This window comes from Cariama cristata, unplaced genomic scaffold (assembly GCF_000690535.1).
Source record: "Cariama cristata isolate BGI_N322 unplaced genomic scaffold, ASM69053v1 scaffold2248, whole genome shotgun sequence".
In the NCBI taxonomy this organism is placed as follows: domain Eukaryota; kingdom Metazoa; phylum Chordata; class Aves; order Cariamiformes; family Cariamidae; genus Cariama; species Cariama cristata.
The window spans coordinates 41,449-64,515 of NW_009630433.1; the positions used below are offsets into that span (position 1 = coordinate 41,449).

The 23,067-nt window shown below is 40.9% G+C and overlaps 1 protein-coding gene across 1 annotated transcript in view; it reads right to left on the minus strand.

The window, feature by feature from the left end:
• The window catches only part of SMOC1 (SPARC related modular calcium binding 1), a gene marked incomplete at its 5' end in the record, with an annotated part of 87,155 nt that overhangs the window by 33,569 nt on the left and 30,519 nt on the right, over positions 1-23,067 (minus strand). The window contains 2 exons of the mRNA XM_009705510.1: positions 7,718-7,798; positions 13,031-13,087. Coding sequence (XP_009703812.1) covers positions 7,718-7,798; positions 13,031-13,087 — 138 coding nt within the window. The remainder of the gene's footprint in view (positions 1-7,717; positions 7,799-13,030; positions 13,088-23,067) is intronic.

Consider the following 23,067-nt stretch of genomic DNA (forward strand, 5'->3'; position numbering starts at 1 on the left):
ACCAAAGTGGAAAACCTCTTAACCCTAAGCCTGGCACCAGAAGAAGGAAGCCTTCATGGCAGGGTTTTCCAGCCATTCCGGAATGCAGCTCTGCTCCCTCACAGCCTTGTGCTCTACAAGGTGATACTCCTGGTCTCCTTGGACAATGCTGGGGGCAGCAGACACTCTTAAGCATACACTGATCTGTGTACCACTGAACCCTTTTTTAATTCAGTTCTCTCCTCGCAAATCATTTGCAAGCCTCACCAGGGCTTTTGGTTTCAGGAGAAGCCTAGGTCTAAACCTTTTCCAGAGGGAACCTAGGAGCACAGGTCAAGCTGTTACTTTGAAATGGCTCCTCTTATTTGTGGCACCTTAGAAATGTTATAAACTTTCTTGTGAAGTTGACAGGAACATTTCAAGAGAGGCAGGAAGGTGAGTCAACACACGTAGTCTGTCTGCAGCCATCAACATATGTAAAAATGGTTGTCTGAACTGCAGATCCACGTACAAGCCTGTGCTGAACACTGCTGTTACACACAAGCACTTTGCTGCTAAGGAATTATTTCAGTAAATCAATGCAATCCCTCTAATATGAACCAGCTTCTGCAAAAAAGCAAAACAAACTCCACAAAGTTGACCTCTCCACTCTTTTTGTCCCTGTATGTCCAGGTAATGTCTGGTGCTGGAGCTTATTTCCTTTCCCCTTCAAATCCTCAGTGGTTTTAAATGCAGGATTGTTTCTTTTCCTCTTTTACCCCAGCTTCTTATATCTTTGCCCCTCTCCTACTGCTCCCTGTCCACTCCCCTTAACTGGCAGCTGTAGAGTAGCAGTTATGACTCCATGTCTAGAGTAATTTGTTTTCTTTCTTTGGGGGATAAGCAGGGGGGAGTGACTGAATTCTTTGGGAATGATTTATCACACAGCACTCATGGGGAGCTTCATTTATTTGCCTAGCTGCATATGGTTTAACACCTATGGTTGCATGCCGATTATTATACAATGTTATTTTTCCCACTTGTATACTTTGCACCTTTTCATAGAACAGATTAACTGGTCCCCAATGGCATGTTATTTATGACTTTGCTGGCTGGCTGGCTGGGAAGGGGCCTGGTCCTAGATTCTTCCATTCTCCCTGCTTCTGCTCTCCCCGACATACTCCCTTCTTCACCACACCTGTCACACTGAGATTGTGGGAGAATCACACTTGAGCATCACATATATCATACCTTCTCAGAACTTCCAGGAGGGAGGAAGAGACAGAGGCCTCCCAAGCAGCAGTCAAGACAGGAAGGGGTGGCTGAACCACAAATGGAGCCAGAGGGAAAGAAGGGATAGAAAGTAAGGGAGAAACATCACATTTGGCTTGCAAGGAAGCAGGAACTCAACAGAGAAAAACATAAGAGATTTGCTGTGAAAGTGTGATGGAATTAGTAAGTTTTTGTATCATACTCAACAGCAGCTTCTCCTGAGATTGCTTCATTTGATATCAAGCCAGAACCTAAATTAAAATAAATTCAAAACCAAACCAAAACAAACCCTCACAAAGAGAAGGGGTGGGCGGACTAATACAAAGGCCTGAAGACTAATAGTTCTGGTAAGGGGGACAGTAAAGTGACAGATTTTAGCCCAAATGTTTTGACAGGTCGGAGGAGCGCTGTGTTGGGAAGCACTGACTCAAGATGCAGGGCAAGAGCCAAGGAGGACACATTAATAGAGGATAGGCAGGAAAGGCAAGAAAGAGAAAAGGCAAAGGCTGACTCATTGGTTCCCTCCCATGAACTCTTGCTCTTGACATGATCACTGACACTTCTTTTTTCCTCTTCAGCTATGGGGAAGTTCAAAAGCCACTACTCCCAGGTGTTATGCCCAGAGGAGACAGAAGCACCAAAATGCTCACCAAAGAGGACTGCAGTCAGCATTAGGATGTCATCCCCAGGCACCAAAATTCTCCAATTCCAATGCCACTGTAACATCTTATGCAGATGTCACTAAAGCACAATTGTGCCTGGCTACCTCCCCTTCTCAACCTGCTTTCCCGCTAAAGTGAGATCACTCGTCTCCTCCACTCGCTGTTCTGACTAACACTACCCAGCCACAGATTTCGGAGAAGAGCCTACAGTCCTATAATAGACATTTGGACAGTAACATTAACACAACTGGCGTGGAGAGACAGTCAGTCAGTTTGGAACTAACACAACTAGTTTAGTAGTAGCAGAAAGTAGGAGAAAAGTAGCAGGAGAAGCAGAAGCCCATCGTCTCACATGTCTTTAAATAATGAGGTGGGGAGTGCTGTGCGCCAAGAGTATGACAAGACAGCTAAGGAATAAGGCTGAGAAGACGGCATAGAGACAGATGAGAAACTGCCCCCATTCAAAACAGTGCTTTGCTTTCCAAGAGCCTCATCTGAATCTACCTGTGGCTCCCTGGTCTCTGCAGTGTTCCATGTTTCCAAGGCACAAGGAAATTTGCTCCAACTCTGAATAACTATACATTCAACAGAAATGGATGCACTGTCGCCCCACTCTGGAAAATAATACAGGCATTCAAGCTCCTTGGCATTAGTCCTCACTGCTAAAAAGGAAAGTCCTAATAACAAATCAAACTTTTGTCTAACATTGGCTATTTTTGGTGTACCCCCCCAAAGCTGTTGTATTCCTTTTTAAGGGCAAATCAGCAGGCCCTGCCCTATTATATGTTAGTTGGTCTCACCTGACAATCTGACTCAGGAGGAACTATGCTGATTCTCAATATAGGTGACTTAAAAGGAGACTCCTTGTTAATGTATGGGATCCTAGAAAGACTTCATATAGCTAAGGCAACATACCATTAGTACAGTCCCCCTAGGAGCAATCACTATCACTGATCCTTAAGAAAGGCGTGCAGCAAAATGGTATCACTTCCTAGATGAATACTAGAAAGAGGGAGCTATTTTGGGGTGCCATGTAGGTTTTCTTGCCTTTTTTTTCCGCAAGTGCGAAAAAACTTATGGAAAGAACAGAGACAAACCAGAGAACCCATGTCCTGGTAGTACAATTGATATCATCACATCCCACCTCACTGTGCAGATCTCTGAAGACAAACTGCACCCAAGAGTACACAGACTCCCTTTGGGGTGGATGGTGGGGTGTGCTTCTGCTTCTTGCAAAAGTATACAGACATGCAGATTTCAAGCTGTTTCTCCCTTTTAGAAGCCCTAAAATTTGGGCTCCAAGTGAATTCAATTAACAAAATGAAACGTGAATACCACCATTCTTGTTTTCAAAGCTCATTTACAGTTATACTCTATCCACTAAGGGCTTCTGAGAGCAGAAAGCTCTGTCACTGGGAAGCTGTCACATGGCGATGGTGGCATGATGCTTGGGTGCCAGAGCTGAACAGAATAGGCTGCATGGAGTTGGCCCCCATTCAACAAGCAAGATTTTGAAATAAACAGCTATGGATTTTTTTTTTTTTTTTTTAACTAGGCACACACAAACCTGTCTACAGCTGCTAACCTTAATATATTACTCATTCTTCCTTTCAAATAACGTCATATTCAAAACCCCAGTGACTGCAGAATATTTACTTGAGGCTGCTACCGCTGGTTTCTCTAGAGCTGTTTATTTTTCCATGCATGAGCTCACTACATCACTCTGTGGTTTTCTTAAAGGTTGTCAGGGTAAGTTGGATACAGCCTGGAATCTCTTGCTAACTAAAACCAAATCACTAAGTAGCACAAATGGATTTGGAGATAACCCAATTCTGGAACCGAGGAACAACCATGGATTCCTCAGCAGAGATGGGGTGCTCCCAAACAAGCAGCCATTAGATTTATTTTCTTGGAAGCAAGATACATTATCAAATGTTTCCCTAGATTAAGAACTGTAAAAGAATAATCATTTGGACTGTTGCAGGCTGGAATAGGTTGCAGGGAAGGAAGCAGGGAAGTAGGAGGCTGAAACAGTAAAAGCAGAATGAAAAGACAGTTCCCACCCATGCTGATTAGAGAACGGCCATTGCAAAGATCCCATCTGTATCTCCTCCTGCTCTGACAGTGTTAAAAATAAATAACAAATCATGGGGCAGTGCTAAATAACAGGCTTAGTTTGGGGTATCCATGTGTGTGTACATGCAGGTGTGCATATTTGGAGAGGATGAAAATCAGTTCAAAACAAACACCAAAATATGGTTTTTTTCATCTTGCCACAGCAAACAAAATATTGTGTTGATCTAGATCTTCCACTTTCCCCCAAAAGAAAAACCGATTTTTGGGGTTTTAGGATTCATAAAGGCAGAAGACTTAGTTTGTAAGTGTAGAAAAACAATAACTTTTCTGCTACTCAACAGTCCAGATGTTAGAGCATGTTCATATTTTGCTTCCTGCTTCTGGCCGAGAAGATTTGAACCTGCCTTTCACCCTGAGAAAGAGATCTAGTTGTCATTTCATTCTTTAAGGCGTGCTGGGGTAACAGCACTAGCAATCCCTCCTAGCAATGCTGTTTTACTTAGCATATAAAAATTCACTGGCAAAATGCCTGGAGACATATAGATTCTCAGTCAAGTGCTCTAATCACCAGGCTAGAGTCATTCTGCTTTTCATGATCCCTGGCTTAATTAGCATTTACACATGCCAAGCAAAATGTAAATGCTCCAAAAAAGAGGACTGTTTCAGGAGAACCTCTTCTGTTTGTCAACACTAAATGGAAGGTGGAATGCTCAGATTTCAAACGCAGCTCTTACAAGACACAGGCTGCATATGCAACACAGGGTGTCACCATCTCTGCAATGCTCAGCTACCTGGTGTTTGGTTCACTCTGAAGCCCAACATCGACCAGAGACTATGACCGAAAATTATAGAGCCTATTTGTCTCCATACAGCAATTCTCCTCATGGCTGATATAGCGATGGTGCTAGCTTTCCAAGATGTCCACCATCAGTGCTGATTAGAGGGCAGCACATGTCCTCTGGTGTAGTATCTACTGGATTTCTCTTCACTGCAAAGGACAAGGCTATATAGCCACCGCAGGGAGGAGACAGATCAGGGTTAAGTATTTCAGTATACAAACTCCAAAGAATAGGGCAGGCTCTCAAGAACTCAAGACTAATGAAAAAGAACAGAAATAAAAGAAGAGTTAGGCTGGATAATACAAAAGGAAAATCCTGAGACTGAGTTCAGAGGGCAGAGCAGCTTCCTCTGGGAAGAAGTGAAATCTTTATTGCCCAAGGCATTTATGCTACACTAGAAAATGCTGGTCTTCATACAAACATTCACTAGCCCTAAGGCAGTAGATTAGATGATCTACTAGGTCTTTTCTCACCTATAATTTCAGTGATCCCATCAAATTGCTGCAAGAGGATACCAGGCTGTATCTGCTTCAAGACAGTAAGTGCAAACTCAGAGAGACAATATAGCTGAGCGAATACCAAAGCCAAAAATCCAGTCTTGCGCTAGTAAAACTTACCTTATCCCTTTAAAAATAAATGAAAAATCAGAAATACGCTGAGTGTTAATATTTCAAGCTGACAAGGTTCAAAAGCAATTAAAAACATCCCCTCATTTTGTATGCCCATCTCATGACAGCTGTTTCATCATCTCCAGCCAAGATAGACTTGAAGACATTTGAAGAACCTGATTCTAAATGATAAATACCCTCCCCAGCTCTTTGTTGTTTGATCCCACCTACCCTACATTGCCTTTTAACATACATGACAAAGGATGAAAGGAATGAAAGGTACCAAACAAGAGGACTAGGCTTCACTGGTTGAAAGAAACAGACTAAAGTAGCCCACATCTAATATCAGCTAAACCATAGCCCTATATTGATGAGGTAGCATTTCTTTATATCAGCAATTCGGTGTAAGAAACAGATGGTTGTGTATTTGTATGGCCTAATGTGGAAACATGGGACTAAAAATTGGCAACCCAGACTCTTAATGAGATCCTACAGCAAATGAGTGTCTGTTAGGGCAATCAGTAGGGCTGAGTCAGATGAACCACACATCTCCTTTTAGCTTGCTGTAGAAACCACCTCTTACAGAACTCTTGAATTTTCCAGAACATCATTTATTTTCAATTTGTAGCATGCACCCACAATAATCTTGTCTGAATAACAGAAATTACACCAGAACCAATTGAAAAAAAAGGTGGACAAATGTAAACTCACAAAAGGAACTCTTCCATGCACAAAACTCTAGTTTACATCAGGCAGCTTCCTGACTAAACACTTGAACAAATTGATTGCCTTTACAATGTGAAAGCCAGCCCACCTTGGCTCTGTCGGGTCAAGAAAGGGTGGGAGACAGGCTGTCAAGTAAAAGACCCTCCTGGTCGCAAGTCCCTTTGTAGTCTCTCCTAGAACCCAGGATCTAGGAATTCTTACTTCCATCACAGTTACCAGGTTTGCTGACTTAGAAGGGAAGTTGGTTTCCAAGATAGGTAGGACGCACTACATAGAATTTTTAATATTAAACTGTCACCTTCAATTGCACTGTGAGCTGCTGGTTGTCCTAGCAGCTTACAAAACACAAGCTGCATTTGCTTCCCTGTGAAAGACATTCTTAAAGAATGCTGATACTCCTACATCATCTGAAGCTTTTGGATGATTCCCACTGGCAGTTCCTACACAGACCACCCTGCTACAAAAACAGTCAGGAGGCGAGGCACAGGAAACGTGCTAAAACCAGGGTCTGGGCAATGATGGATGTCCTCCTGCTAAGAGCTCTTCTCCACCCTGCAGCAAGAGAATCTCACCTAACCTAGCACTGATTTCACCCTGCAGTTGTGAAGTGGCACAGGAAAGTTAAGGGAACTGTTGAGTGCCATGAATGCTCTCTGGCTAACCCAGAAATACTAGATGATGAGGTACTTGAAGCTATCACCATTTATCTGTTCTGGGGACTGGAGTTATTCCCAACAGCTGTTCTAGGCATATATTGTTTCATAAAACATATACTATAGGAGCAGCTCCTATTTAAACCTTAAAGTAAACCCATGGCTTCTTAAGGCAATTTTCTTCTTTTGATATTCCCTTTTTCCTACTTCAGTTAAAATATATCAGATAGATACCATTCTTACTGAGAATCCCTAACTTTCCTCTTCAGATTCTTCAAGTTTCTTTTGATTTCAGTGACTCCACACAGTTTCATCCTCATTTCCAATCTCAAGTTTTACATCCTAACTTCACATCTTCCTGCTCCCCCTTTTCCCACTCATGTTCATGATCTTTTCTTTGTGTTTTTTTATGCTTGGGTCTTCCCTCATTCACTCTATTACCCACAAAAACAACCTCAACATTTACCTAGGCCTAAAACATAAGTAACTGACTCTCAGTTGTGAAATAATCCAATCATTCTCTATCAAAAAATGACCCCTACAGAGAAGAACCTTGAAGTTGCTAGAAAAGAAGCCCCTCTGTATTTTTTTTAACTGCTTAGACTAAAACCATAGCCCAAACCTGAGGTAAATGCATCAGTTTGTACACCCATGGAAGACTGCTGAACAGCAAACAGAATAGAGATGACAGCTGGCTGGGATGCATTAACAGATGAAGAAATTAGAGGTTCTGCAGTTATGGTTCGGGGAAACAGAAACACAAAAAAGGATGCTATCTGAAATTATTTTATAGCCTGTACTTCAAGTCCTGCAACACTAAAAAGCAGCAGGACAGCTACAACAAAGAAAGAATGAAACATGAGCGGATGGTGAGAGACTGCAAACTAGTTAAAAGGAAAAAATTTTTTTAGATGGAGCATTACCTGAATTCCTTATACTGGAGCTGTTCAGTTTGGAATCTTTGATGACTAGGTGCTTAATCCAAAGGGTGGGTGCTGTGATTTCTGAAAGAGAAAAAATAACTGTCTTAAAGAAACTACAGCAACTAGTGAATACACATGATTGTTATTCACAGAATCATAGAAAGGTTTGGGTTGGAAGGGACCTTAAAGATCATTCAGTTCCAACCCCCATGCCAGGGGCAGGGACAGCTTCCACTAGATCAGGTTGCTCAAAGCCTCATCCAACCTGGCCTTGAACACTTCCAGGGATGGGGCATCCACAACTGCTCTGGGCAACCTGTTCCAGTGCCTCACCACCCTCACTGGGAAGAATTTCTTCCTTATATCTAATCTAAATCTTCCCTCTTCCAGTTTAAAGCCGTTGCCCCTTGTCCTATCACTCCATGCCCTTGTAAGAAGACCCGCCCCAGCTTTCTTGTAGGCCCCTTTAGGTACTGGAAGGCTGCTCTAAGGTCTCCGCAGAGCCATCTCTTCTCCAGGCTGAACAACTCCAAGTCTCCCAGCCTGCCTTCATAGTAGACAAGATGTTTGCTACAATTATGCCTTAACTGATCCATCATCTCTGTAGAGATTGGCTCATCCTCTGGTGAGGTCTTCCACCTCTTACAAACCACTGTTTGTAAACCTTCCACAACGTTCTCTCATTATCTTTCCATTCCAGAGAGTACCTCTCTGCTGGCAGAACAATTTTTTCCCTCCCTCTACCCCCCACTTCCTAAGTTCTCAAGCCTAAAGCCTTTCTCCTCAAGACTTAGAGATCTCAAAGGTTATGTTGTGTGCTATAGCATATATTGGTTTCCACTAAAGTATGTATGAAATCCAGATTAAAAAAAAGAAGTGAATCCAGACTTTAAATATTGCTTTAAAAGCCCAATAAGAGCTGACCACAGTCAGTTCCCTAAAACAAGCAACAACAAAATCCGAAATAAATAAGCAGAGAAATGAAGATATTTCTGGAAAGACTTGAAAGGAAGTTTGTTAAAGAAACAAGGTCTGGTTAGAAAAGCACATCTGATGCACTACAACCAAGACATCCAAACATAAATTTGTGGAAAAAAGTGCTTAGAGCACCTCCTCTGAGGTGTTACATTCAACTTCAAAATGCAGCAGAACCTGCCCTAAGCCACAGAAATGACACAACATTGGCATTTGATTAGAACTGAGCAAAGCAGTATTCGATACCATGGGTTAGCACTCCTAAAGTGACATTTTCAGAACTGATATTTTCTGAAAAATTTTCAGTTTCCACAAGAGCATGCCTTAAATACTAGATCCTGGAGTTTGTCTTAAGTTCCTCTAAGAAGTTTTCACAAGAGTTTTCCTGCTCCCTTGTTGATATTTACATGGATCTGCTCAGCAAGTGAGAAGCTGGCTGACTACAAGAGAAACTGATTATACATTATAAAAGCACAAAGGAAAAATGAAAGGGAATTTTGCCCTCCTAAATGTTTTCAGCTACATTGATTGTAGGCATTATTGTAATCATGTTCAGGGCATTTTTTTCATATGGAAATATAGGTTGAACAATGATATTCCAGCAGTAGTAAAAGTTTACTTAACAAAGATTGCCTTATCTGCAGGTTTCACTACACTATTTTATCATCACTCAGTCATGATGTGCTCCTATAAATACATATACCTATATACTTTGGGCCTTTTTTGGGGAGAACTACAGCAAATTAAACACTGGATGAGAGGTAGGAAGGGGAGAAGCACAAAAGTAAAATAAGTCTATAAACCAAAGTGCTAGATCCAAACTCCTAAATCTGGGACAAAATTTAGCTCTGATTCTGCATGGCATGGATTAGGTATGTCTACAGCTGAAAAAGGAGGGACAACAAAAGTCAATAGATGCTGAAGAATGGGTCAGGGTCTTTAGAGACACAATGGAGCATACCTTTATGGGAAGTTGAAAGGTGCAGAAAAAGAAATTGTGGGAAAAGAGGAGCAAGGAAAACAAAAGGAAATTAATCCTTTGGAATCTACCATAAAAATGTATTTTCCATCCAGTTAACCTGGACATTTTTTGGAATACAGGTAAGCAATATAGACTCCTCTGAACAACAGCTGTAGAAAGAGTAGATTCCCACCAAGTTAAGATGTGAAGTTTACCAAAAAGAGATGTTTAAAGAAGTTATTCTTTAGGAAACAAATACAACTTACATATTGAAACTAAATAGAGGGTGGATGCAAAGAAAACAGAGCCTAGAAGCACAGAAGGGAATAAAACTTTTTAAAATTTAAAATCATAGCAAGAACCATTAATAAAATACTATTCTGCAGAGGAGAATCTTGTCCTAAGAGGAGATTGACTATAAACATCGCTGAGATCTGCATTGTAATGAAGTGAAATAATATTTAAAGGGATGACTGCTTTATGATTCAAACCTTGGACAGAAGAGTTTAAGTTATCTGATCTACATCATCTCTGGCACTGCTCTGTTATGCCCTCAAGGAGGATAGTAGGGAGTGGGAGGGGAACTTATTATGCCTGAAATGTGAATTTTCATTATCCTCTCATGTAGGTGAAAACATAAGAAAGGTGAACCTTCATCTTGGAGATGTCGAGGTCCAAGAGGTATCACACATTTCAGGGGTAGAGTGTATTTAATGCCCTTTGAAAAAAGTCAGTCACTTGTGGATTGAAGGTAGGTACCCAAAAACAAAGCATGAAAAGAAATTCCGCATTTTTATTGTCTATTCATGTTGCTATCAGCTCCACCCTGGTTGCCTGACTTTGAATATACAGGTTTCAGGAGCCCAGCAGATGTCAAACCCACTGAAACTGAATGGGATTTGGACTTTGAACATCTATGAACAGTCCAGACCTCACAGATGAATGGATAACTGGTTTGTCCTTTTCTGTCATCTGACATTTGCATCAGACACAAAGTACAAGGCCTACCCAAGACACTGGGAGAGTATTCTACTGAACTATCATGACATGTTTGCTCAGATAGAATCAAGGGATTGTTCAGGATGACATCCTGAGGTGTCTAGTCCAATCTTCTGCTCCAGACAGGGTCAGCTAAAAGAACAGACCAGGTTGCTCATGGCTTTATCCAGCTGGCTTGGAAAGGAAGGACAGAATATCACCTCTCTGGGCAATCTGTTCCACTGCCTCACTGTCCTCATGGTGACTAAGTTTTTCCTTACATCCAGTCCAATCATTTTGCTTCAAATTATGACTGTTGTCTCTCATCATGCATTACTGTGAAAAGTCTGGCTCCATCTTCTTGATAAACTTCCCTGTAGGTATTGGTAGGTTGCTATTATGTCACCTTTAGGTCCTCTCTTCTCTGGGCTAAATGCTTCTTACACTCTTCCTGATGTACCCACTTTAAGCCACTGTTGGAGACAGACAGTACACTCAAAGGTAGTGGATTACACAAACTTTTGGTCAGAACCAGAATGGATTTTCTTGTGCTTATTTCTACAACCACCACTGAAATCTAGTTAGTCCTATTTTACTAACAGGGATGACAAAAATATAGAGTGACAAACTTAGCAGAGGTTATTCATCGATGCACAGCTTGATTAACCTGCCCGTCATACTCTTTTCCGAAGTCATAAGGGACACTGCTAATACAACAGGAAGGCATTGCATTAGTCATTCTCTCTAGAAGTCTAGGAGATAAGGTCTTGCATAATATATTGCAAAATTTGTGAGAGGCAATCTTTCATCATACAGCCCAAGCCCATTTATCAGACTTGATTTCACCTACAAATCAATGCAAAGGTTTTTGATTGAAAATGTTTTTTGTAGAAGATAGGATAAGATTTTTTTCAGACCCTGTCTGTCACCAGAAGGATCAGAAAAGGTCTGTTCACTACACCATTCCTCAAGAACTTTGCCCAGTTCTATTCGAATGAGTAAAACATTGATTCTCTCCTAGAAGGAGCTTCTGAACAGGCTGTGTTAACCACATCAGCTCACTCCTGCGTTTTACTAGTGCATTCTTTCCTTTCAATATCTATGGGCACTTTCTCAGGGGAAAACTTAAGGCCAGAAGTTTGTGATTACAAACAGCAATTTAATACAACATCAGCTTGCTGACAGGAGGAACTTTCTTTTGATATAAACAAAGAGATAGTCAGCATGGCCTCAGTCTCCTTTGTTTATTTGAGAATGCTTTTTGCTCTGAGGGCTTTGCTTTGTTTCTTAAAGCTCACAAGAAGATTCTTAAAAACTTACAATCACTAGATGGAAGTGACAGGACTACAGCATCTTGCCATTAAATAAGCTTATTTTAGCAACAAAAACCTCCCACCCCACCACCTGTTTTTACAAAAAGGCAGGCGGTATCAACAGTACCACCTACTGTTGCTCAGTAGTCTCCATTTGCGCCTTTGATCCCCATCAAGTACAGCAGTTCTGTATGAAAATGCACAGGCTTTCCCTCACTGTCTTATGGTCCACAGTTTCAGGTGGGTCACAGAGTGGTTTGGACTTCAGCCCATAGCTTGACTATAATGGTTGTGGGTTTAAATCTGTAGAAAACATGCACTACTTCTAAGCAATATGCAAGAAATAAGCAGCTGCTAATAGGCCCATTCACTACCCAAGGACCACTATCCCCACTCGTATTTATGTTTGTATATGTAAAAGGCTTGAACTTTCTGTGATGACAGCCATTTCTTCCTTGTTTCAAGGCTTCCAATGGACTACTGTCCAATATCCCCTCTCCAAAATAATACAATTGCAAGAGTAGCCTATTTGAGAAGGAAACTGCCTTGGTGGGCCATGAATTAAGTGGGCCCACGACACTGACTTCATTTGCTTAAATAGTATGTGCGTCAATGAAAGTAATTGCTAAATAAAGAAACCTCCCAGCAATTTTCTTCCAAGTCAACATCCACAAGCTGTGGTTTAGCACTGCCCTCCCATTCGTGAAGCTGTAACACGTTCCAGAGGTTATGAAACTCCCAGCATTGGCATCATGAGGGTGGAGAGAGTGAAGGGGTAAGGACAGTCTGAAGGAAACTGCCATTTCTGACTTGATGAACTTTTTTTTCCCCCACGACACCTTTTCCTCTAAGGTTAGCCCAGGAATCCTGTCAACTGGTGTTATTGTTGGATTCCAGGGAAGAAGGGAGGATGTAAAAGGATTAGGGAAAATGCCTGAGGTCTCACAGGCACTGTGACATTTGGATAACTTATGAGACTCACTGGCTTTTCTGCTTTGCAGGATGTAGAAAGCATTTGAGCTGTAAATCCTATGGAAAAGGCAGAGGGAAGTAGCTTTTTTTTGTTATTTTAAGGGATGCTCTTACCTTCTCCATCGAAAATAGGCTGAGTTTCCATGGTAGGCGTTGGCTTCGAACCATCATCTGAATTGAGGGTTAAAAAGAATCGAAAAGAAACTACCATTATTGAGGTAAATACTATCTACTCTCCAGTACTGTTGAATGATTGGGATTTGTACATGGCCCGGCCAAGTCCAGAAGAGAGAGAAGACAGACAGAAGGAAAACAGTTTACACTAACAGCAATAACATTTTACATAGCAAGCATGCATCAAGCACTATCCTTAGACTTAAAAAAAGCCTCCCCGCTCCCTCCCCAAACCCTTGGTGTGCATCACCTGGTAGTTTCCCCTTGTTGCACTGATCAGGCAATCAATCACCCTTTTAGTTTCAGGTGGCTATATATCCCACCCAGGTCATTTCCTGAGACAGCAGAGGCCTGAAGGTTGCTGTCCCACTGTGTCTTTCTCCTCATTCTTCTTGTTCAAAAGAAAAACTCTTCTTCTGAAACTTACCTGCACAGAACATGGCACCAGCATTCACTGCAGAGCTGTTAGAAAGGGATGGTCAATAGCAAATCTTTTTTCTTACAATGTCTGCATCAAGGTGTTCCCTAACTGCAACGCTGTGGCAACGTCTTCCAATTGAAAAATCGTGGAAAAAGAAACTTCTCTTATATTAGGTTTTTCATGTGCAAGAGCAACTCCATATCTTCTGACCATAAGCCTTTCATAATGAAAAGCTTCAACCAAAAGAGATTCCACAGGAAATATTATCCTCAGTATTTAGAGATGGATCACAGCAAAAAGCGTTCAGTTTACACTCTGTTTGGGTTAGTACGTCTATCCATCATATCTACAGGTCCAGCCTGGATTCAGGCCCAGTCTAATTTCTTCAGCGCTCAGAGGGATCTGGATTTCAACTCCAGCTTAGCACATCTTTACACAGCACTGGAACAGTGGCATAGCATTAAGCGATGCAAAATTTTTGACTGTAGGCAAGCTAAGATGGAACAAACTGTAGAGGAAAGTCTTTTGTTACATTGCAAGATTAGAAAATAGAATATTGTTGGGATGTAAAGATTGAGCTTACTCTAAAATGAGATTACCCTAGAATTGCTTCTTTTTTTTTTTTTTTCCTCCTTTTTGGAATAGAGTGACTCTTAAAACTTACAATTTGTATTTTTTGCATATGTTATGGGCAAAGATGACACTAGGCATCAAAGTGGGCAGTAACCTAAAATGTAAAGTTACAAAGCAAAAATCAGTTGGAAGGAGGAGTCCATGCCAGAAAAGCCAGGCTTGCCACCGTCTCCACAACTATCAGATACACAAGGCAGACAACATTTGGAGGAAAGGTGTGTGGGACAGCCCCTCCTAGAGGTAGCAATAACTGCCCTCAACCTTTTACAGAAGTAAGAGACCACTGGAACGGGAAAGGAAGGGCAGAGATGGAAAACAGAGGCTTGTAGACTATTTTTCCACCCATACCTGTATTTGCAGTTTTATAAAGTAAGCAAAAGCCCAAACATCTCTTCTGCAGATCATTAATTTTATACATTTCTACAGAAAGCAATTCACAGAAAGACAAAATATACTGGTAATTCCATTTCAACCTCAGAGATCCACTGAAGAAAAGGAGGTTGACAGAAATGACCAAGGGATACCCTGTTGTCATCTTCCTTCTTCATCATTGTATTTGGCTTTATGCTTCACTGTAAGCATATAAAAAAAAAAAAAAATCTCTAGAAGAAAAAATACTTACCATTCCTCAGTCAATTCTTTTTCTGAGTCTTCCTGTTATTTAGGACTACCAGTAACATGCATAAGCAGTATTTTCCTTCAAAAGTTCGAGCAACTGATTTCTTGGAAAAATTCCCTGAATTTTGCTTAATTTACAAGAAGGAAAGTTTTGCCCTTTAAAGAAATCTTTGGATAAAAGTAAATAGTTGATCTTCATTTTTTTGTCAATTAGGCTGCTCTGCTTCTGCAACATCCCAGAAACCACAGCTATGGCTTGCTATTTATTTAGGATGACACTTCACACTGTCACAAAGCAGTGGGCAGTATGCAATCAGCATGATTGGCTTTACAGATTGAGAAACTAACCCAAAACTGCAAAGGTGAATACTTCTTAAGTTACATAAAATAGGAAGAGACCTGGCATAAAAAAAAAGTAACAAGTATGATAAGAAGTTTATTCCTATTGTTTTCATTAACACTTCTGTACCGAATAATTACAGAATTGCTTTTCAGATTTAAAGCAGCAACCCAGAACCCAACAATAGAGAAAAATTAGAAGTGGATCTGAGCCACAGCACTTTATCCAAACCATTATATGAATTTTGGCAGAACTCAGGACACTTCAGGTTCAGGGACTTTCTTTTACGCTCATGTGTGTGTGAAGAACAGAGACAGCAGCAATTACAATTTACAAAATATATTCTTCTTAAAGAGAATTTTGTAGCAGTTAGCCATTAAGCTACTGGAGAGTATTAAACAGTGTCAGAATAAATGCAGCAACCAGACAAAAATACCAAACTAAACTTTAAACTGAGGGGTTTGTTTAAGATAATCTCAGTAAAATGGCTCTGTGAACTACAAAATCATTTCCTCACTGGGTTACCTAAAGCCAAATTGTCACTAAGTCCACATTGTAGCAGCATCCAGCACAGTATTAAGGGTTTTGCAGATAGAGGGAAGTATAATTACTCCCCTGTTGTTCAAGCAAGTACAGTTCTTTCATCACACATACAAGAAAAATATGCAACAGACAAGAGCCTTGTAATTACGTTCACCATATTTCAAAAACCAAAAGCCAGGGATATTTCTGATTACTTTTTTAAAGGTCATGAAATAGTCACATAAAAGACAAAAATTGCATTTTATTAAAAACACCACGCTCACTTCCCTGCTGCCAGTTTCTCACTCTGAAGCTAGCAAATCTATTTCTTAAACTGGAGAATTCTCAGTAGGTCTCAGTGTTTTAAATTAGCTTATGGCAAAAAGTTTCACTGCCGTTCCCTTTGGGCAGGAGAACAACCCTAATACTTGTCTACTCTCATTTGATTTTTCCTCTCGCTCAGTACACCGTTCATCACGCTGAACATTTGTTCCACTGGCCTGTTTGCTCATGGTAAACAAGGAATAAGTTCTATTTTACATATCTGAAAGTTCTGAACAAACATTTTGTATTCCTCAAAGAAGCATTTTAACATAGATCAGAAAAAACAAGATATTTCAGAGACCTGGGGTCTCCTGTGATATTATATGAGATGTACAGGATATTGTTACTTTGGAGCCAAAGGTAATGAAGTATGTTCATCAGGTACAATCTAGTCCTTTCTTCAAAAACCTATTAAACTCCACACTTTCAAAAAAGGCGTGTAACTGCAATAATTCCTCATGCAGAGCATGTCACAGAGGGATCAAAGAGGTCAAGTAAGTACTTCCTAATCCCTCTAGATGGCAATGCTTCCAGATCAGGAACTCACTCACTGCAGAACCAAAGATAATATCCCTTGGTTGCAGAATGTTCTCACAGCCTTGATGAAGAGTAGTGCATTGGTATGCTTCTCTTCCATGTATTACAACCCAGCATGAATATTGACTGTCTTTTTCCAGGACAACCACTGAATAGACAGCATCACTCAACAGAATACCTCCTGATGGGACATAGTTTTAAAGCCATAAAACTCCTTTCCAGTAAGCCTCCTTTTCCTAGGGTACACTTCCAAAAGTTGAACCTATTTTTCTGGCTCAATTAGTGTCAACTTAAAAATGGTATTTTTATCTTATCACTGGTAAGAGTGAAACAGGCAGGTCCAAACAATTCTCCCTAAACCATGTTCACATTAAGATACCGTGGCCATAAGCTAGAAGCCCACTTGCACTACTACTGTCAGAGTAAGCTCATAAGCTTAAGAACAGGTTTTGTTGCATTACCCTGACAATAACTCAAAACGGGGACAATTACTTGGGTGTCCACTACTGCTAGTGGTGGGCAAGAACTCTTTATGGTGGCATCGGGTATACGGTTGGACTTAGTGATCTTTGAGGTCTCTTCCAATCATAATGATTTTATGATTCTATGCTCCCACTAGGACTCCCCTCCCTTAGCCTTATCCTTGCAGAATATCCAGCAAGCACCCACATCTGGAATGACTGCACTATACACCAGGGTTGAAGGACAAGGAGATTCAGTTCATGTGAAAAACAACCGTTAAAGTGATCTTTTTACTCTGAATGACAGGCACTGAGGCCATGAACAACTCAAGTTATGTCAGGAGAAAAGTAAACTCCCTGACATAGAAAAAGCATAAATTACTATGGGAAAATGTGAATTAACTGCGTGCTGCTGTGAATCACCGTTCTTGCCTCAAGTCACATAATGGAAGCTAGAGAAAGGGGAAAAGTTAGATGATAGAATTAACCTCCTGTATCACTTCTGCTACCCAGGAAAATATACCCACTGCAAAAGTTTTCTGTATACTTGCATCACCACGTTAACAGACCAAGATCTATATTCTTCCTAAGCAACCTCAGCCTTCGATACATCACTTTTGTGTTCTCACTGGAATCCATGAGACACTCTGTAAACATTTCTACCATTTTAAAGAGTACTAGTATTTATGGGGTCAACCATCCAGGCCTTGTACAAAATCTAGTCTTTTTTGTAAGTCTATAGCTTGAATATCAATGGTTCCCAGACTTTGAGTCAGCCTGATAGAGCAAGAGGATGACAATTTTAAGTGCATAGCTCTGCTCTGTGAAGAGGCAGCCTTTTTTCCAGTGTCAAGTGGTTCCTTCAATTACCATCACCAGGCTTTGGGTGAGCATAGTTGAAGCTAAATAGGCAACTTAGGGCACAGATAGCCAGGACAAGAAGTGAATTCTTAGCATGTCCTGTTCAATGCAGCAAAGCCCAACTTTAATGAGTCTATCAAAACAATGGGAAGGGAGAAGAGCTTTCCTAGGCTTGAGCACTCCTGAGGGACTTAAGTCATACATCCACCTTTCTGTGGCTTTGCTAACTCTGGGCAGATGCAACAAAGATCTGCCAGGTCAACTCAAGCTCCCTGTATCTATGCAGTTCCTGAATCTTCAAGATGAAATTTTATAACTTTGACATTTGTATGTATTACCCCCAGGCTTGGGGCTGGTTTAGGTATTAAAAAAAGACAACAAAACCCATGTTTGCACTACATCGGGGTTTACACAAAGATACATGTCCCTTCCAGTATCACAGGGGTGGAGGAAATTGTTGCCTTAATCACAACCCTTCCCTACATCAAGCAAAACAGTTTCAGCAAGTCATAATTAATTTAATGGTCTATGCAACTTTTATGCAGAGACATATATCACCAATATAAATGCAGAAAGTTAGCACTCATGCCAAAAGAAAGTGAAATTCTTACAATCTAGCCAAATCACGATAATTTCTTGCCAAGCAGCTGAAATGGAAATGCACCAGTGCAGATAGACTTCCCTGCCAGGTTTTCACACCCCTTTCCATAGAATCATTTAGGTTGGAAAAGATATTTAAGATCATCAAATCCAACCACTTCTATGCATGGAGATCCCACAGCTGTTAAGAAAAAAAACCCCAACTTTTCAAACCAAATCAGCAAAAGCAAGTTCTCACTCTTTATTGCCTTTATTTTCAAGAAACAGCAACAATGTGCTCCCTTTGGATATAACAACCCACAAATACTTGGGCACGGACCAAAATACAGAAAAGTTTTGCATAAAAAGGTGAAAATGGGCCTAAGTGCTGAACATAAAAGTGTTCTGTATGGCTTAAGGAGCTCTTAACTGCAAAGGGTGACTTGGACTGTCACTGCAGTGATTTTTCCCTTCCTACATCAACTATTATGTGTGCCATACAGACGCAGGCAGAGTTTACTTCAATGCTGCATTCCAGGCATCATCCAGATAGGATGAGGAGCCTTCCCCTGCGCCTTCTGGAAGGCATTAGTTCCCCCCGCTTCCTCCTCACATCTCCCTCGCAGGTGCATCAACATGAAAAAAAGCCACTCAAGCCCTGAGGACTTTGCAGTCCAATGTAGTCAGTGCATTTGTATGGCAGCACAATTCTTCGCCCTGCGAGAAAGCCTATCCCACGCACAGACAGCTGGAAGTAACTCTGACCCCAGTGACACAATTCAAAGCCTCCTCTGTTTGGCTTTTTGATTCCTGATTGACACATTCACTGCCAGGCGGAGATAAATGCTGCTGGGAGGACAATGTTGATCCGCTCGGACTATTCTTGTGAAGGACTTTTTCAGAATAATAAACAAAAAACATTGGTGTGCTTAAGTGTCTGAATAGAACTGGAGATAGACAGAGAGGGGACCAGAGTGCTTTACAGAGGCTGGCAAGTCGATTGAAGAGTTAATTGTCTGGGTGTACAATGAGTTTATTCTGACCACAAACAAAGAGCTCCCTCTTCCTGGGCCTGGTCCTTCAAAAGCAAACGTGTCAAAAGGGGTCTGGATCAGCACTCTGTATTAATAGCAATGCTCTAGTCTCTGGGATTTGGTGGTTTTAAAACTGTTGAATCCTGAGATTCAGATAGGATCTCTCTAAAATCCAAAGTCCTCATTTACTGCTTAAGTTCTCAAGGTACTTCTACAGTAATTAGCCAAAACAAGCCTGCCCTCTAACTTCTCCTTCTTTGTAGCTTTCAAATGGCTCCTTTTGAAAAATAAAGGCACAGCAAGATATTATCCTTCAGACACAATGCTGTAGACACCTTCCCCAAAATGAGATCCAGTTTTATATTATTTCAATTATGCATCATTTAAAAGGAGTCAGTTTAAACAAAACAAGTGGCCCTGAATGTCTCATACTTGGGAAGATACAGAATCCCAGTCCACATCTGGACCTGCATTTCAGAGCTTGCACTACAATAGGTCAAACCAACACAATGTCCAAACACACCCCCTGCCTCTGGGAAAGTTCAGATCCAGATTCAGATTTGAACTTTGCAGGTTGAACCAAGCCTTATGGTAATTACCACTTAAATACCTGACTCACTTCTATAAGTTATGCAAACGCTTCTGGGAAGAAAAAAAAAAAATCCTCCTAGTATTGCTGCATGGAGGACAATGCAGCTGAAAACTAAGCCATTATACTTTACTGCTTTGATGGCAAAACTCTAACAGATTTTGGTGCCAATGGAGAGATATACATGTTATTCTAGGAACAAACAATAGCCGTGAAGGCTCAGTGAATTAAGCTGAGCCGGTTGTAAACTTTCTAGTGATGTACGTTTGCTTCAGTACTTGTGAAAAGTTGTTGTTTTAACTCACTCATAGAAAAGTAGCATTCCAAATAATATTTTTCCTTAGGTATACAGGCATGCTTCCAAGCAGAAGACAAAGCAAGGACCTTGAAATAATTAAAGCCAGCATTTAGAGCACTTACCTAATTGAGACTTGAGACTCACCCTTTACTCTCCCCTTTCTCAAGCTAAGATCCCAACTATAGTGCTATCACCTAATTTGGGAGGACAGTAGGGAGCCACAGCCTGTGTGATCTCTCTTTTGTTCTAGCGAGTAATAAATGAGGGGTTCAAAACCTTGAAACCTGCAAAATAAGATTTCTTGGGTTTCAGCCAGTTTCTTTCCAAATTGTGGACAGTAAACTGCAGTCTTAACTAATTTTGCAGGTTTGGAGTTTTTGACAAGATGCAGCAGTATCTCTCAAGTAGCCTGAATACAGAAGTAATTCAGAACAAGGAACCTGCACACAGTCCTGTTTTAAACTTAACTAGAATTTTCAGTTCATTTTTGTGCCCAAGTCCAAGACAAAGATCATCTTTTCTATCAAAGCAATTTGTCCATAAGAGATTGGCAGAAGCAGATGATCAGATTTCAGTTTGGTTAATAAAGCATTTCTAAGATCAAATGCAAGCCTGGAAGGAGAAGACCTGTCACTGCACATAAATTTACCTTATGCAGTTTTACAGTTTTCAGATCCCACAGTCAAATTCCTACCCAAAAGGCAAAACAGGTCTCTTAAAAGATTCGGAAATAATGGGAAAATAAATGCTCAAGGCCAGATTTGAACCTTATCTGCTAAAAAGGAGAAGGTGGTAAAAAAGGTCAGGCTAGTTTGAGACCATCTTCAGTTTAGAGTGGCACAAAAAGCTTTATTTTGATCAATGTGCAATCACTCTCAAGCTGTGAAGGCACTGTGTCCCCCCCATTCCCCCCATCATCTTCAGAGACTTTTTATTCCTGCACTCCCCCAACACTCCCCATAGCAGTTTCATTTGTGAAGCTAGATGGAAATCACATGGCATCGTACGACTTGGAAATACACCCTGTTTTCATCAGCCCTGACCTACAGAACCAAGCCTTAACTCCTTCAGTTATGTCCCTGCCCTAAAGAGAAAGACAACTAGCTTGGCAATGGTTTAAATTGTCTTGATTTAAGTCAAAACATTCGATTCACTCTAAGAGTAGCTCAAATTGCCAGAAGGGAAAAAAAAAAAGGAGAAAAAACTTAAAAGAACCTGCTTATCATCCATTCAAATGCTCTGAGGGAGCCTCTAAGATGCAAGTCATATATATTTGTTAATGTATCATTTCCACTGTATCAGATTTGACCATTTCTCCCTTTGAGCAGCATTCCTCCATTCCCTCATAGGGAAAGTGTCATAATTCTTTAGAAGGCAGCAATATTTCCCTGGTAATGCTGCATCTTTTCTATTCTGCTCCTGCTCTTGCCACCCTGCTGAGATAATAATCAAAAAAGTATTTTCTTAATGACTGTATAAATTGTACAATACTTTTATCCTGAAAAATTAGAATATTCCCAATCCCATGTCAGAATTCATCCTCCTTTGTATTGTTCATATACCTCATGAAATCAGCTAGGCAGCAGCAAGGACAACACTAAAATCCCTCTTTGGCCTAGAGTCCATTGGCCCCACTGTACAGCTTGCCAAGAAACGCTACATGTAAATGCCATACATTTACATGTAAAAATGTTTGAGTAGATATTTTCAGAACATAGCATTTTGCCACATAAGCTGCAAGCCCATCCTCATTAGCCACACAATCATCATTAAAAAAATGCTAGTTCAACTGCTTGTTGAGGAATGAGAAGTGGAGCAGAGCTCAGAGCCCCAGCTCAGTTTCCAGGCTCTGCTTCAGTCATCTGCTGAGTTTTCAGACAGGATCGCAGCCTGCCTGTGGTAGCAGACTGATGTTTCACAGCTTCTAGCAATGTTCTGCACCGCTAAAGACAAGAACCTGTGACCACCATTGAGCATGGCTATTTTCCTTATGTACCTGCAGCAATTTTAGTGGTGCAAAAAGCTCAGCTACAACACCACACAGGAAGGCTACTGGAATATCTTCAAACTTAAAGAAGTCATATAGGCATTTTTCATTCAGCTGCATACTTAGCTGTGCTTCAAAAGTCTAATGTCATCCCCCTACTGATACATGTACCCAATGAGAGACGGAGGGATAGGTAAAAGAACCTGGGACTGGTCATAACACGTAGCATCAAAAACTATTGTTACCAAAAATCATGACTACCTGATGTTTGCTGAAGAATCATGACATATTTCCTAATGGACAATGGCAGCTGGCTGTGGGGATGGCACTCAGTTTCAAAGCTGACTCTCCAAGGCTCATTTTGACCAGCAGACACCTTCATGGGTCAACTGGCATAGAAAAGCCTTGCTGTGATAAACGCAACCCAGCAATTATATGGCTGTAAATCCTTTTTTTCTCTAGACAAAAGGATCAAGGTAGTGAAGAGGAGAGGAAGAATAGGAATAACCTTATTCTTCAGGGAGATAAACAATTGAAAGGAAATAAGCCAGCTGTAATAAACAGTGAATAAAGAAGAATTAGGCCCTGCATCTGTGTAACAAAAGTTGTACCCAAGTGCACATCCAATATAGGCTACAACCAAGTTATTTGGAAAAAGTCATGCCAATCCATAGAAGGGATGTTAGGCCATCTTGTCCCAAGACAGAGCACTGTCCATAGTAAATAAGGGCGAAAAGGGAGGTGAGTCAGAAGAGGCAGTATGGTGCATTACT